This window comes from Aptenodytes patagonicus, chromosome 1 (genome assembly GCF_965638725.1).
Source record: "Aptenodytes patagonicus chromosome 1, bAptPat1.pri.cur, whole genome shotgun sequence".
Taxonomy (NCBI): domain Eukaryota; kingdom Metazoa; phylum Chordata; class Aves; order Sphenisciformes; family Spheniscidae; genus Aptenodytes; species Aptenodytes patagonicus.
In genome coordinates this window covers 50,969,638-50,984,954 of record NC_134949.1, presented here as the reverse complement: position 1 = coordinate 50,984,954, position 15,317 = coordinate 50,969,638, and the positions used below count along the sequence as shown (strand labels likewise).

Below are 15,317 nucleotides of genomic sequence, written 5' to 3'. Positions count from 1 at the left end.
CCCCCCCCCCCCCCCCGTCCTGCTTTCTAGGAAATGACAAGCTGTATTAAAGCTTCCCTGGATGGCAAGAGCCTTCCCCTAGCTGAAGCAAAGGAGCATCTAAGAGCAATACATTTAATGCATGGCTCATTTTCCCCCTCCAGTTTATTCCTACACCCTGTGGTCAAAACTCCTCACTTCTGTCTAGTCAAGTCAGAAATCTGTTAGCTTCAGAAACTCAGGGCGTGCTGGAAAAAATAACTGCGTTATCACCACAACAGTCTTCCACTGGCTCTGTCGGTGCTGTGCTGACATTATTATATTTCAGAGGATTCAGCTGGGAAGCAGAAAGCAGTGCTTTTCTTAGTTTCATGTTGCGTGGTGTAATTGGAGATTGCCGTTTCTATCTGTGACATCCATGTTTTCTGTAATAAGAAAAAATAATTTGTAAACCAAGACAATCTAAAAAAGTTCCAGTAATTTGGATACATAAACACCCAGAGCCTTTAGTTTTATTTAGCCTTTCTTCAGGCCTATGCTCAAAATTCCTGAAGTAAACGTGAATTATCCCAGAACTGAGACTCTCCCAGTTGCTCATGCCACTACACGCTGCTGGAGTCTGTGTCTGGGGCCAGGGGTTTCCAGTGAAGGTTTCCTTTTTGGTTGGAAGGTAGGATTTTAATGCTCTGTTTGCTTGTAATGGTGAAGTTTGCTGCAGGCTATTTCACCTGTTTTTGTGTAATATTTATTAGTTTAATGCTGTCCCTGCAGTTTGGACTCCCTGTTCCTCTGATTAAGACAGCCCCAGTGCTATCAGCATCACAGAATCTGTCCCCCTCCAAGATCTGTCATGTGCTGCCACATGAATTTCAGTTTCTAGCATCGCAGTGACAGCATTCATCTCTATATCTGTTGTCATCCAGGTATGAGGGCAGGGGGTGATGGCTGGAGAGATGGATTTAAAATACGTAACTTCCTTCTCTCTGTGCTAGTCCAGATGGTCTGGGTTGCAGAAACTGAATTGTCTCTAAATTGCTATGATTAGACATTACAAATTAGTTGGCAGCAATACGAGCTTAAGGTCTAGCTGTGCTTCTCGCACCCCAGGATTTTTATTTTGCCCAGTCAGGGGCTGCTCTCCCTGCTGTAACGCATGTAGAGACACTGAGCTTTGATGTAAAGAGTGGAAATGCATGAGAAGAGGCAGCCTGTTCTACTTCATGCTATGCTGGGATTCGTAAATTTTGTTATTGACCCATCTGCTTGTTTCTTGTGTGTGTTTACACCCTGAACGAGTTAAAAACATGGCTTTGAAAAATAGAAATCTGGAGAGAGAAATTGGATGACCTACAGGTCTAAGGAGTCCCAGCAGAGGACGTGAGAAGAGTCTGCATGTGCAGGCTGTATGTGCCTGGCAGAGCACAGAGCCCGGCTTTGGCATGGGGCGGTTGCTCTGGCCCCTCTGGAGCTGCTGGCAGAGGAGGGTCCGATGCGCAGTGTGGTGGTGGTTACACAGGGGTTTGCCAGGCGGTAAGGGACCCACAGGAGGCAGGATTTAAATTGTTGAGCTTTTCAAGGCTCAGGGAGGAGAGCGGGGGACAGGGAGAAGGGAACAGAGGGCGGGATGGTGGTATGGGTGGGACAAGCAGCGTATTTCAGGTCTGTGTTTTCACGTGTCTGCTGAGTATTGGGTCTCTGAGAGAGAGGTGGGAGTGGGGCAAGGGAGGGATTCACTGCATCTACGTTCAATGTGTTGTGTGCGCTCACCATGCAGTCGGTAGAGCACAGTATGGCAGCGAGAGGCAGGCGGGCAGGGTGAGCCTGGGCCTTGCAAGGGAGACGAGGCAGGCACTTCACAAAAATCAGGAGATCTAAGAAGCAGCTCGCAACGTAACAGCCCTCTGCTTGGGATGAGTCAACGAGAATATGAGACGTACGGCTTCATTCAGTTTGCTGTCTCTGTTTTGACATAGCTTAGCTAGCTCGAGGCCCTGGTCTGATGGTCCTCACCAGTATCAATCTTAGCCAGGTCATCTTCCTTTCTGCCTTGCAGAATCATGTCAGCTAAACCCATAAGCTCATCTTGGCTAGCAAAGTTTCTTTAAAAAATACATTGATCATGCTGAGATGATGATTCCTGCTTGACCAACCTGACCTCCTTCTATGACCAGGTGACCCGCCTAGTGGATGAGGGAAAGGCTGTGGATGTGGTCTACCTGGACTTCAGTAAGGCCTTTGACACCATCTCCCACAGCATTCTCCTAGAGAAGCTGGCGGCTCACGGCTTAGACAGGTGTACTCTGCGCTGGGTCAAAAACTGGCTGGACAGCCGGGCCCAGAGAGTTGTGGTGAATGGAGTTAAATCCAGATGGTGGCCGGTCATGAGCGGTGTTCCCCAGGGCTCAGTTTTGGGGCCGGTCTTGTTCAATATCTTTATCAATGATCTGGATGAGGGGATCGAGTGTTCCCTCAGTAAGTTTGCAGACGACACAGAGTTGGGCGGGAGTGTTGATCTGCTCGAGGGTAGGAAGGCTCTGCAGAGGGACCTGGACAGGCTGGATCGATGGACCGAGGCCAACTGTATGAGGTTGGGGTCCTGCACTTTGGCCACAACAACCCCATGCAGCGCTACAGGCTTGGGGAAGAGTGGCTGGAAAGCTGCCTGTCGGAAAAGGACCTGGGGGTGTTGGTTGACAGCCAGCTGAACATGAGCTGGCAGTGTGCCCAGGTGGCCAAGAAGGCCAATGGCATCCTGGCCTGGATCAGAAACAGTGTGGCCAGCAGGAGTAGGGAAGTGATCGTGCCCCTGTACTCAGCACTGGTGAGGCCGCATGGGCTCGACTACTGTGTTCAGTTTTGGGCCCCTCGCTACAAGAAGGATGTCGAGGTGCTGGAGCGTGTCCAGAGAAGGGCAACGAAGCTGTTGAGGGGTCTGGAGCACAAGTCTTATGAGGAGCGGCTGAGGGAACTGGGGTTGTTTAGCCTGGAGAAAAGGAGGCCGAGGGGAGACCTCATCGCTCTCTACAACTACCTGAAAGGAGGTTGTAGCGAGGTGGGTGTCGGTCTCTTCTCCCAAGTAACTAGCGATAGGACGAGAGGAAATGGCCTCAAGTTGCGCCAGGGGAGGTTTAGATTGGACATGAGGAAAAATTTCTTTCCTGAAAGAGTGGTGAAACATTGGAACAGGCTGCCCAGGGAAGTGGTTGAGTCACCATCCCTGGTGGTGACCCTGAGGTATTTAAAAGACAAGTAGATGAGGCACTTAGGGACATGGTTTAGTGGACATGGTGGTGTTGGGTTGACGGTTGGACTCGATGATCTTAGAGGTCTTTTCCAACCTTAATGATTCTATGAAATTGGGCTTCTTGGGAGCTGAAATAAGGTATTTCACTTTATCCAACTGGTGTTGGAAAGTCTGCCTTTCCTAGGGCTCAGAGTGCCTAAAGTCAACAAAATGCAGTAATGCCACCACATCTAAGTGAAAAGAACCTTTCACTGCAGGATTTTCTCCTTTGGTAAACTGGACTTGGGAGACATTGAGAAGATGGTAGCCAGCTGGTGTGAAGGCAGCTTTGGAAGGGAAAGGTAATATTTCAATAACAGGAGAAGGTAACGACTTCTTGAGTAGGTACCTATAGTGGACACCTATTCCAAGTACCAACCAGTGACTTGGAAATGGAAAGAATTCACTCATTGCTTTTCCCTGAAAAGTCTATCTACTGCGATTTACTTTTAAGAATTAGTATTAGTGGTAGTCAAATTTCTGTGCATTAGGTATCTGAGAATGAAATTCAACTTACAGGAGAAAAAAAATACTTCTGTGAAGTGCCTACCACACTTTCAGATGTTATATACAGCACTGTTACTAGAAATGTGATGTGGTGTGAAAATGAGGGGTAAATTTATATAACAGTGGAATTAATCATACCATCTGTTCAATCTGAAATTGCAAGATGTGTGTCGTGCATAGATGAGCATGATACAGTTTTCTGATCTGAGTACTACTGCATATGAGTTGGGTGCGGGGGGGGGTGTTTTGGTTGACTTCTCGGGGGGGGCTGACCGTCTTCATTTCTGTGACACAAGAAATGGCTTTTTTTTTTTTTAGCAATCGGAAATTATAATGTTTTTCAACAAGAATATGACCTGCTATCAACCCTGTTACAAAATTGGTATGTGTTCAACAGCAAAAATTCTGTAACAAATGTGTGAGCCAGAACACTGGGGTGTTATTTTGGTTTGGTTTGGTTTTGGTCAAATGTCACAACTGTAATAGATTCTCAGCACAGCATGGCCACTTTTAGGCTGAGATCTTCCTTTAGGGAAAGCGTAGTTGTGTAATTAGAGAAGAAAAAAAAAGGTGTGCTACTTACCTTGGCAGTCTCTGTCTGAGCTTGTAGTAAGAAGACTGCTATGCACTGACGATACCTATTTTCGTGCTGTATTAGGAAAGCATTTCGCAGGCTGAAGACTGTGGAAAAAATATGGAGAAATGATATAAATTCCCTCGTGCAGCTGTCAGTCCAATTTTATATCACATTGTCTGATTACGATTGCAGAAATGATATGTGTAATCATCTTTTCTGATTCTTAATAGGGCAATGCACCCTGATAGGGTTAGTTTTTTGTTGTGCGGGAAGCTTTGTTATTTCAAAAAGTTAATTCTGCTTGCATTTGTTTTAATTAATTTATCATTGTGCAGCTAAGGTGCTTTTGAGTCTAGCTGAGGATCATTAAGAGAAGTTTCCATTCCAAGTGGACTAAATCATACCTGAAGTTAGAGAAAAACAAATATCAAAAATTAAAGATAAGGCCCCATTTTTATTTTATTTCAAACAGGTCCATATGACGGCTGCTACGTAGGGAAGTGGCTGCACTTGGGCTGATGGTGGGTTTGGGCTCTCCCTGGGGCATGTGCATGAGCTGGCGCTGATGCCCGGGGTGCCCCCGGTCGGCTGCTGGCAGCAATGTCTCGCAGGGCCGGGCATGTTGCCAGCAGCCCTTTGGTTCCTGCCAAACTTCTGCAGAAGTTAATCGGTGGCTCTGGGTATGACAGCAGCATCTCCTGGGTCCTGCAGATGACTTTGGGCATTATGGGGCAGGTTTCCCTTCAAGGGGACAAATCACCATCAACGTCGCATGTCTGGAGTGAAGGGGTAGCTTAAGTCTGCTACGAAGCAAGCTTGGGGGAAGAGGAAGGGGAAACATCTTCAGGTAGCCAAAATCCTGCAGCAGATGGCAGGTGTGCTTGGGTGGACTGTTTGTGGCAGGGAGGAGGGCACAGTAACCTGTTATAATGCACTGGATTCACGTGGCATTGCTTTTTTTAGCTGGAGTTGATGCTGCTGTAAACGAAGCAATGGTGAACGAAGTGCGGGATTGCCTCCCTGCGAGCGGTGGCCCTAAGCGGAGCCCTGCTCCTGAACCCATGCAGCCCGAGGAGAGCGCAGATCTTGAGCTGCCAAGACAAGGCAGCATTTTTCTGAGTCTCCTACAGTTGACATATCTTTTTGATAAACTTATCTAGTTCATGTAGTTTGCTGTGAAGCCTTGTACTATGTAGAGTATCTTGCTGCTGTGTAATGCTTCTTGTCCAAGCATTTCCAAGTGTTCTACAGTCAGACCTCAAAATGTTTCTGGAAGATAGTGTCCTATAATCCTAGTTTTATAGAAAAGGAAAGTGGAGCACAGACTGGTTAAATTACTGCAGCAAATCAGTTAGCAGCAGCAATTTGTAGCAGCCGAGGGGGTATGTTTCAGAACTCATGCCTTCTGTCTGTCTGTGGTCAATGAGAAATACAACTTTACAGTTCTAAAAATGTATTTTCTGGGAAATGCTTGGCATCAGGCTCTCAGTAATGTTTTTTAAAAGAAATTCTGTGGCTGTAAAGTTTACCAGTCTTTGATATAGTGACATACCAGTGGGTCTGGCCCCTTCAAACTTGGTGTAAAGCATTAATAGTGGAGCAATAATAAGTAACTGCAAAAATTAAATCCAGAGCAGAATGTTAAAAGGGAAGCCATTTCCTAATCAGAAAGTAAGTTGCTGCTTCCGATCTTCAGAGATGGGTTCCTACTATTACACTTACATGTAAAGTTACATCTCTTGTATAAGGTCCTGGCATTTGCAGATAGTTCTGCTTTTAGGGTAGCTTCCCAGTGTTATGAGCACACCATTATCTCTCTTATCCCTTCACTGATACGTAGCAGGCTTTGGGCTAGAATTATCCTGTATCATTATCAGCCTCCTGCCTGCTGCCGAAAGGGTATTTCTATGAAATTGCAATATATATGTTTTTTTCTAGTCCTTGTATTGAGGTATGTTTCTTTCCAAAGTGAGATCAACCCTTAGCAAGCTAATGGATGCAAAAGTACTTGTTAGATCAAAAATAAGAGTTTCATTTTTGATTAACATGGTGGATCACTACAAGTCACATGCGACCCTTTCTGAGAACATGCTAATTAATCTTTTACTGCCACCAGTAGTAAAAGTCTCCCTGAGACTGCAAATAAATTGGCAGCATTCCCCAAGGTCCTGACAATATTTAATCTTTTCTTTTTTTTTTTTTCTTTTTTCCTGCAAAGGGACATTTTCCATTGGCAGTGGAAGTTTTGCTTGTTATTTTACACAAAATAGTGGAAATCTGAACTGCAAGGTCCCTGCAGTAATTTTTCTCACTATTTTTATCGTACCCTGCTCCAAGGGGTCCTGTATTAGGATGGGGCTTCCAAAGTGTTACAAGACTACAGGTAGGTAACGGAGACTGCCATAACTACAGCTGTAATGAAGCTGGCAGGAATATATGGGAGAGAAATCGGGCAATGAGGTCCAGAGTGCAGGGAAGGGCCATAACCAGTGGCCAGAGCCTGGGCTGGGATGCAGCAGGTAACTTTGTCTGTGCTGCTGGTTGCAGCTGGATCATGGGGATAGAAGGACCCTGGTTGGAAATGTCTGAATGTAGGAAATGCTGTCTTGGAAAAAAAATCCAAAAATCTTATTCCTATGTCCATTAATGGCTTTTATGCCCAATCTCGTATGTGCAAACCGGAGGGTGGCTGCACCGCCCTCTCCAGCACCCTCAAGGTGTCGACCTTGCAGCTATTCTGGGCTTAGGCAGGAATGTGGGGCTGCCCTCCCCTCCACCCTGCAGGCGAGAGGCGGTGGCTGCATTTGCTTCATTTCTGCTAGGTTGGTAGGGTGACTCATTAGGCAGACAGACGGTGCCTGGAGCACGTTTAAAAAAAAAGGTTATTCTTCTCTGTGTTCATCCCCTTATCTCATCTTTAGTCATTTGCCTTTTATTGCCTACCTTTATTTCCTATCAGCATTGATGCTGAATGCTAATTACTCTGGGTGAATATATTTCAAAGTTACTTTACAGGCTCTATGTTTATTTTCCATATCTACTGATTTCCTACAGAGCACTCTAGCTCCCTGAGCTTTTCCTTCCAGTCTTTAGGATTAGGATGCCTGACAGGCCCTGGAGCCCAGAGATTTGCATTTCTCTTATTTCTCCTTGGTAAAGGAGGCTCCTGGGATCTGGGCAGTGTTAGACTGAGGTGTGCGAGAGCCTGCGTGAGCATCTCAGACCAAGGGGAGGCCTGATTTTTCATGCCTGCTCTCTCACCCAAGCTCTGATTTGGTGACTCCAGGGACGTTGTATTGGCAGGGTAAGGCTGGTCACACTCTGTGCAGGTCAGTCCTCCTCCCCTCCTCACCCAAGGACACAGCAGCAGGTGTTATTGGGGCAATTTCCCCTGGCGATGTGTTTGGATGTCTGTGAGCGAGGAAGCATTGACGTATGGTGGGTAATTTCCATCCTTCAATAGCTGGTAGGGAGGTGAGTAGGAGCAGCAGCAGGAGGTAAATCTCCTCTCCAGCCCCCTCGAGAATTGCTGCTGCACACGTGTGGGGACACCCAGGAGAGCAGTGTGCTGGGGTATTGGGGAGTGGCACAACTGAAAATATGCTGCATAACTACTACAGAATTGAAAATGTACTTGGGAAAGAGGCACAGCGTTTGACAGAGCGTATTAGGATGGTTACGGCAAGGAAATACTTGGTTCATGAGAAAGAAGTCATTGGAGTCTTGATACCTCCTTTGGGGTGAATGGATAATATCTGACAGTCGCTGGTGTGTATGTGAAAGTCACTGTTAGAGGCGGGGGACACGGAGTGTGATGTCTGTGTTAGCAGGTCATGCCTCGCAGTAAGAGCAGAGCTGTGAAGCCAAACAGTGCTGAGGCACCAGCGTTTGCCCTCCAGGCATCTGGGGGTGGTTTGTGGGCAAACAGCGTCTTATCCTTACACTGCCGCGTACGCAATGCATTGAGGTGGTGTTTATGAAGAGGTTCAAATGCACGTGGGCACGTACCTGTAATGTGGACGGGGTCAACGTTTTTCAGTATCAATCTGTCTAGTGGGATGGGCTGGTCTAGGACTGTGCAAAACCCACCCTCTCTTATGAAGGTCTGCAGCTCAGGAGTGAGGGAAGGACAGACAGGGATTAAGCCAGTGTCTGAGCCCCCGTATTTCTGGGAATAGAAAATGAAGTTGGTTAGCTGGTTGTCTGCCATCTGCTCATGAAGTATAGGCACTAAACAGCCCTAAATTATGTGTTTTCTCTTATCAAAGGTACTCAGGCAGCTTATTTGCCTGAAGAACCTCAGAAAAACTCATTGGTACCTGGAGTTCTCCTGCAAGGTCACACTTTGTACTAAAAAACCACAAGAGAAATGCAATACAAATCCACAGGCAGAAAACAGTCAAAGGTGTTCAAAGGTCTCCCCCCCCCCCCCCCCCCCGCCCCTCCTTCTTTTAATAGCAGGACTTTTTCTCCATTCCTTGGAGGTGCATTTCCCCGTCTCCCCGTGCACACTTGCGGAACACACAATTGCTGGGGCTCCAGATGGGTCGCAGCCCCTCACAGAAGGTTCATCAACACACGTACGTAGGGCAACCCTCAAAGAGACTTGCCTGTGGGCACCAGGCCTCTTGAATCCCTACTCCCTTCATTCCCCCCCCGCTATGGGATGGTGCTGCTGTTCTACCATCTCTCACTGCGTGCCTTCTCTATCTCCTACAAAGGCAGAACAGGTGCTTCTTTAAAAGAAACCAAGAAGTCTTTAAATCAGACACAAACTACTTGAGATTTAGCACAGGTCCGCTTAGCCTTAATTTAAATCATCTTCATAAACTTAATTAGCTAGATACACTCCTACACTGAAGCTTTAGGAATTTCAGGTCATCCAGTCCCTTTTTTTTGGTGGCTAAATACAGATATTTATCATCTATAGAACTCTCTCTATAGCATCTTTCATCAATAAAAATATTCTTAGAAGAGTCATTATATCTCCATTTTAAACCAAGGGAAATCAGGGCAAAGAGAGGACAGATACAACAAGCTGTGTTGGAACTGAGAATAAAGCCAACCTTCCATCTATTTTAGTATTTCCCTGTTTTCTTCCCTTTTTTTTTTTTTTTTTTTACTACTTTCCAACAGTTCTGATATCTCTGGGATAAAAATTTCTCAGGTTGCTGGACTGAGTCATGAGGGGAGCATTAGAAAACTTATTACATTCTCGAAACTTTTCTAAGCTTTAGGAATCCAGCACATCAGAACACCACCAGGAAAATATTAAGGTCTTGTAATGTAAATTCTGTCTGTCATAGTGTTCCTGTAACATACTGAGCCTAGAAGCAGGGTTTTGAATCAGTGTTATGGTTTGCTATTAGCATAAGGAAGTATCACCTGTCCTTCATGCTGATTAGTCATCTTTTATTTTTGTTGTTAGATCAATCTTCCAAAGTACATTAAAAATATTTACCAAGGTAAAAAAACATAACAACCGCAACCATGTATATCTCTATCCATTATTACCTTTTTGTTACGTTTAGTTTTGGTAATTAATAGGAAATCATCGAATAGGAAGAGGTAGACGTCAAGAAGTCTTGTGCTTTCTGAGGAGGAAAACAAAAAAAATCAGTTTGGTGGTGTGATTATTTTAAGGAATTGCTACTTCTAAGATGAGGCACATCTATGAGTCACTGCATCTTACAAAATGCTTTTAACAAAGAAGCATGGTTTCCAACATAGTAAACAACTACTCATCCCCTAGTCTGCACTCTCAAATGCAGCACTTAAAAAATCGTGTGTCTCTTGATGATTTTGGCTACTAATACTTGTACCTTGTAGCAGCTACCTCATTATGAAAAAACAACTACTTGCCTGCCAGGAAAAGTGACCTGGATCACCTGGAGTACCTACAAATACAACAATCAGCATGCTATAAATTAGCAAATCTTACCTGGTAAACAGTGAACCTTCTGAAAATGGCAGAGGTAAAGGAATAGGGAAGTGCCACCTTTTCCTGGTACCTTTAAATACTGGTATGCTGCACTCTTCACAGGCTTTTGCAGTGACAAAATGTTAATTGATAGCATTGCAAAAGCCTTTCAAAAACTACACAAAATAGTGTTGGCTTATCTTTTCTTCCTAGCTTAGAGGTCATGAGGATGTGAGGAGTATAACAACAAATGTCTGTGAGAATGTTTCAAAGTCTTTCAGGTTGATCTCCAAGCCATGTGGAAGATTCAGGTGGTATTATAATAAATAATAGGGAGCAATTTAACAAAAGCAAGAGTAATTTTTTAAGCAACTTCTTGCAGGAAACCTGGACTGTCTATTGGATTTGCAGAGTTTGGACCTTTGATCTCTTCCTTGTTTATGGCTCCTCCTATCCCTTTCCATGAATCTTTCTTTAATTTCCCTTTTTGGTCCCAACTTGCCATCCTATTTCACTTCCAGAATCGCCTCCTTTCTCTGCTGCAGGCTTTATCCTTTATAATCTGTCCTCTGGCTACTCTGTACCAATAGGGCATCTCTGGGTGTGAAAAGTAGGCATGAAATGCCCAGCTACTCTTCACAGCAAATGGGGTTGGTCAGAGCTATCCAGGCAATCTTGCAGGATCCTAAAATACTTTTTTGAGTGTTTGGTTCTGAAAGGTTTGGCTTGAAAACTTCTTGTCTCATTAATGTTGCACAAAGCGACTTCAGTAACTACTGAAAATTAAAATTCTAACTAGGTCATGGATCAGCCAGCTGCATGGAGAATACAGAAACTACCATGAGGACCTGCTTACGTGCCACTGGAGATTCAAGACGACTACAGACAAGCAAGTTAGTGTGTATTAGACATCTTATAAAAACTACCCTTCTGTAAGTTTCTATGAAGTCAAAAACTTCGTAGAGGGTTCTCCACAGCATCTCTTGTACAGCAATAGGCTTTTGTGGGTGTTACACAGGAAAGAATTATTTGTTGTAAACTTTGTCTACTGCTGTGGACAAACTTTTCTGTTTGATTTATACTGTGTTCACAGAGTCATTGAATGGCATCAGCTGGAAGGAACCTCTGGAGGTCTCTGGTCCAACCCACTGCTCCAAGCAGGCCAAGCTAGAGCAGGTTGTTCAGTCAAGTTTCGAATATGTCCGGGAAAGGAGACTCTGCAACCCCTCTGGTCCCCTGTACCAATATTTGACCACCCTCATTGTTAACAAGTTTTTCCAACTATCTAATGGGGGAATACCCCATGCTGCAACTTGCAGTTATGTTCATCCTTTCTGTGTGCAACGCCAAGATGCTTCAGCTCCATCTGCCTTAAACCAGCCATTAGGCAGTTGAAGACAACAGTAATGTCTTCCCTGAGCCTTCTCTTCCTACATCTGAACAAACCCACTTCTCTCAGCTGCTCCTATTCTCAGTTACAGGATTACAAAAAAACCCCATGCAACTGTGGTCTCAGTGATCTCAGTTTCATTCAAACAAGCGCAGTTCACCTTAACACCAAATTTGTGTGAGTCTGTTCAGAGTGGTGACTTCAGGATATGCTTCTTTCTGTTGTGAGGCATTTTATTTGACTTGTGATTTCATTTTTGTCTTGAAAGATATTTCATTCAGACAAGTGGCCAAATGCCAGGCACTTTTATATTGCAGATTGCAGGCAGCCGGCTGTCTTGATGGGTAAGAGTTATGCTTACACTTCCTTCTCCATTTTCTAATTACATATTGCAGAAAGAAATGTGGCCACCCGATGGCCACCCTTACCTCCTGCATTGGGAGCTCACGTCTCATCAAGAGAGCAATGAGTGCAGAGGGAAGCTTTGTCAGGAGAGGACTCGGTGGCTTGCTTTCTCCTCTGCCCACCCCCCCTAAACATCAGCAGCAACCTTTTCTTCTGCTCTCCATGTCCCTGATGTTGTGCCTTCTTCTCTGCTACTATAATTCTCCTCACATGGGAAGGAAAACAAAAACACTGAAAAATGGACTGTGTGCCTTTTGCTGCTCCCTTTATAACAGTAATAATGGTGGTGGGAGACAGAAAGTGTTGCGTGCTTATTCTCTTCGCCTCTGCTCCTGAGGAGGTGGTGAAGGAAATGTAAGACATGGGCTGTGCTCATTTCTGTCAAACCATTGCTACAGCCCTGCAGCCACCATGGCACGCAGCTTCCAGCATCTTTTCAGATGATTGTCTTTTCCAAACTGCCCAGGCTCTGCTTCCTGCTCATGCAAGGAGGAAATTCTCCTCTCTTGTGCAGGTAGAGGTTCTGCAGTAGCTCCCCAGCAAGCAACCTGTGCCCTGCTACAAAGCGGTGCCTGTGTGTCTGGAGATGTGAGTCTCCACTCTGCCAGGGTGATAGACAGCTGCGAGCAGTGTTGTAGAAATCAACATGCTTGTGTGGGACCACTGTGCTACCTGTGGAGTTAATGGCATATTGTATGAGTGCTCTGTTCATAAAAGGGAAGCCACCCGGCAGGATAACACCTTCTTGTTCCAAGGTATCCATCAAAACAACAGTCTTGGAGATGAAGTATGAAATAAAAATAGGAAAAACCTCTGGACTTTCCAGTAATTTTCAATGAAACACATAGCAGATATGGTGCCAGAGAGGTGAGGTATGTTGACATCGGTCCCCCGGGCATGTAGGGCACCTTGTATAGGACAGTCTAAACTTCCCGTTTTCCTATTGCCACGTTCTTGAACCTGACAGTAAAACGCTCTCTTTGAGAGGCAGGCATTGGCCAGTCAAACTGATTTCTTCAGCACCTGGCAGACTGAATATCCAGATGTGACAATAAACAATCATGCAGATTACTCATGCTTTTGGCAGTTTGGCTGTTTCTCGGTCTCTCTCTGACAAGCTGTACACTTGCACCTTTCCCTCACTCTTTCCCGCACCTGCCCAAATACTGTTGCAGAGGTTCATTCTGGACCTGCCATAACAAAATATGATTCTGTTAAGCTAACGCCTGATACCAGGACATTTAGGGATTTTACCTGCTATGGTTAGCCTCCCTTCATGAAGGAGAAGTCTGTTCGCTGAAGACAAAATGTTTTCACTGCTGTTTTCTCTTAAGCTTTGCTTCAAACACTTGACCCAAAAAAGAGAGAGAGAGAGAGAGAGAAAATGGGGAATCTTGCATATCTGATGATGAACTAGGAGGCAATCAGCAGTTAAACAAACTGAGCACACGTGTGCTTTTACCTCAGGCTAAATACATCACACAGCTAATGACTGAGCATGTCTGAGTTTCTTCAGCAGTGCTATTGCTTAAATGTGTTTACACTTTTGAAATGTTAAGTTGGGTTTTTCTTTTCTGGAGTGAGTTTAATGGTTTTTGCAGCCCTGCACGTGAACAGACATAATCCTTGAGGTGAGACCCACTTGATAATGTTACCATAATGCTGCTTAAAGTCTATCTGTATGGGTAAGGGAGTAACCGCAGCAGAAAGGTGCGCGTGTTCCCAGGAATGCTGTGTAATTTTTTGTAATGCTATTTAAATGTAAATAGAAATTTCTTTGGCTCAGCTTGAGGAGTGAGAGAGGCAAATAATTTCTACTTCGTATCCTCATAAACAGGTAGTAATACTTAGATCTATCCCATTTCATTTTGCCCCCTAAAAGCAAACACTGGAGAGTCCTCCTGGATCATACGATCGTACTCTCTTGGATGCTAGCTGAGAGCAACCCATGCTGCCATCCAAGGCACTGTGCACAGCCTGCGTGTTCAGCTACAGTGTTTGCAGTGCTCAGGCTGCAGCTGCTCCTGTCAGAGCAGAGCCATCCCCAGTAACTAAAATATAGACAATCAGACAATCAGCCAACTTAGACCACGCTATAAAGATAGATAGGAAACTAAACCTTCCTCAAGGAAAAATGCCTTTTAAAGAACCGCTTACCTCTGGGACAAAGAATCTCTTGTCACGATCCCAGACCTGAGGCCAAATTATGACCTCTTGCAGCTGCCTGAACTTCTGAAAGTTGTCCAACCACTTGACTTTACCTTCCAGATCCCCTGAAATATGTGAAACATCAGTTACTGCCAAGGCTGGCAAAACCAGTCCTTTTTCTAGAAGATGCTGAATACTTCCAGTGGAAGCCAAAGCACCCCACATGTGAAGCCCCAGGTGAAATCCTGGCTTCATTGTGAAAAATGCCTAAACTCCTCTTAGGTCAGCAGAGCCAGAATTTCAAACCATGCCTTCAAACATGCTTAAATTAACTGCTAAATGAAAAGGTTGTATTTACTAATCTGACTGGGGAACAGGGGGAATCATATAAAACTCAATTAAACTGTAATATTAAAAAGTTCTTTAAAAAACAATCCTGCCTTTCTAAACTGTCTGGGGTAGTGAGAGAAAAATAATTTTCATTGTATACAGCCTGGTCAAAAGACTGTTGAAAGTAATGAGAATTAATTTTTGGGGAAGTGGTGCCAGAAGTGACTGAAGTATTTAACTGGGATGGGGGTGCCTCAGAATGTGAAAAATGGGGACTAAGTCTTTGCTGATTCAGGGCCATTATGAGGAAAACTTTAATGGACCTGCAACTTAAATTCCAGGTTTTTGTGTTGAGTGATATTGCAAATAACGGTTTCAGACACACACACACTCATACAACAGAAGGGGAATGCTGGGACTGCAACTGTTCCTTATGTCACTGATTCACTGATCAAAAAATGAAGGCAGATCTTTGTCAGGTGTCTGTGAGTAAAGAGGGGTCACCCCTCTATCTTTGGTTTCCTTGACCCAAAGGTATCTAAACTCTGGAAGGACCTATTTCTTTGCCAGTAATATTCCCCAGATATCCCATGGTCTTTTGGGGCCATACCTTCTGCTGTCCTCCCAGCAGAAGTCCCCAGACTAGTGACAAAACCATCTTATTTTCCTATGGGACCTGTTCCATGCTGAAAAGTGTGCTCCTTGTGTCCCATTAGGCTAGACTCCTCATAAGACTTGGCAAGAAGAGAAAGAACCTGAGTCTCTCTTTTAGGTGGTA

The 15,317-nt window shown here is 44.8% G+C and overlaps 1 protein-coding gene across 1 annotated transcript in view; it reads right to left on the bottom strand.

Moving 5' to 3' along the window:
• Positions 1-296: 296 nt before the first annotated feature.
• PLEKHG7 (pleckstrin homology and RhoGEF domain containing G7) overlaps positions 297-15,317 on the bottom strand; it is a 35,734-nt gene continuing 20,713 nt past the window's right edge. The window contains exons 11-16 of the mRNA XM_076328583.1: positions 14,219-14,334; positions 13,316-13,409; positions 9,861-9,940; positions 8,355-8,514; positions 4,353-4,450; positions 297-404 (exon numbers count right to left, since the gene is read on the bottom strand). Coding sequence (XP_076184698.1) covers positions 297-404; positions 4,353-4,450; positions 8,355-8,514; positions 9,861-9,940; positions 13,316-13,409; positions 14,219-14,334 — 656 coding nt within the window. The remainder of the gene's footprint in view (positions 405-4,352; positions 4,451-8,354; positions 8,515-9,860; positions 9,941-13,315; positions 13,410-14,218; positions 14,335-15,317) is intronic.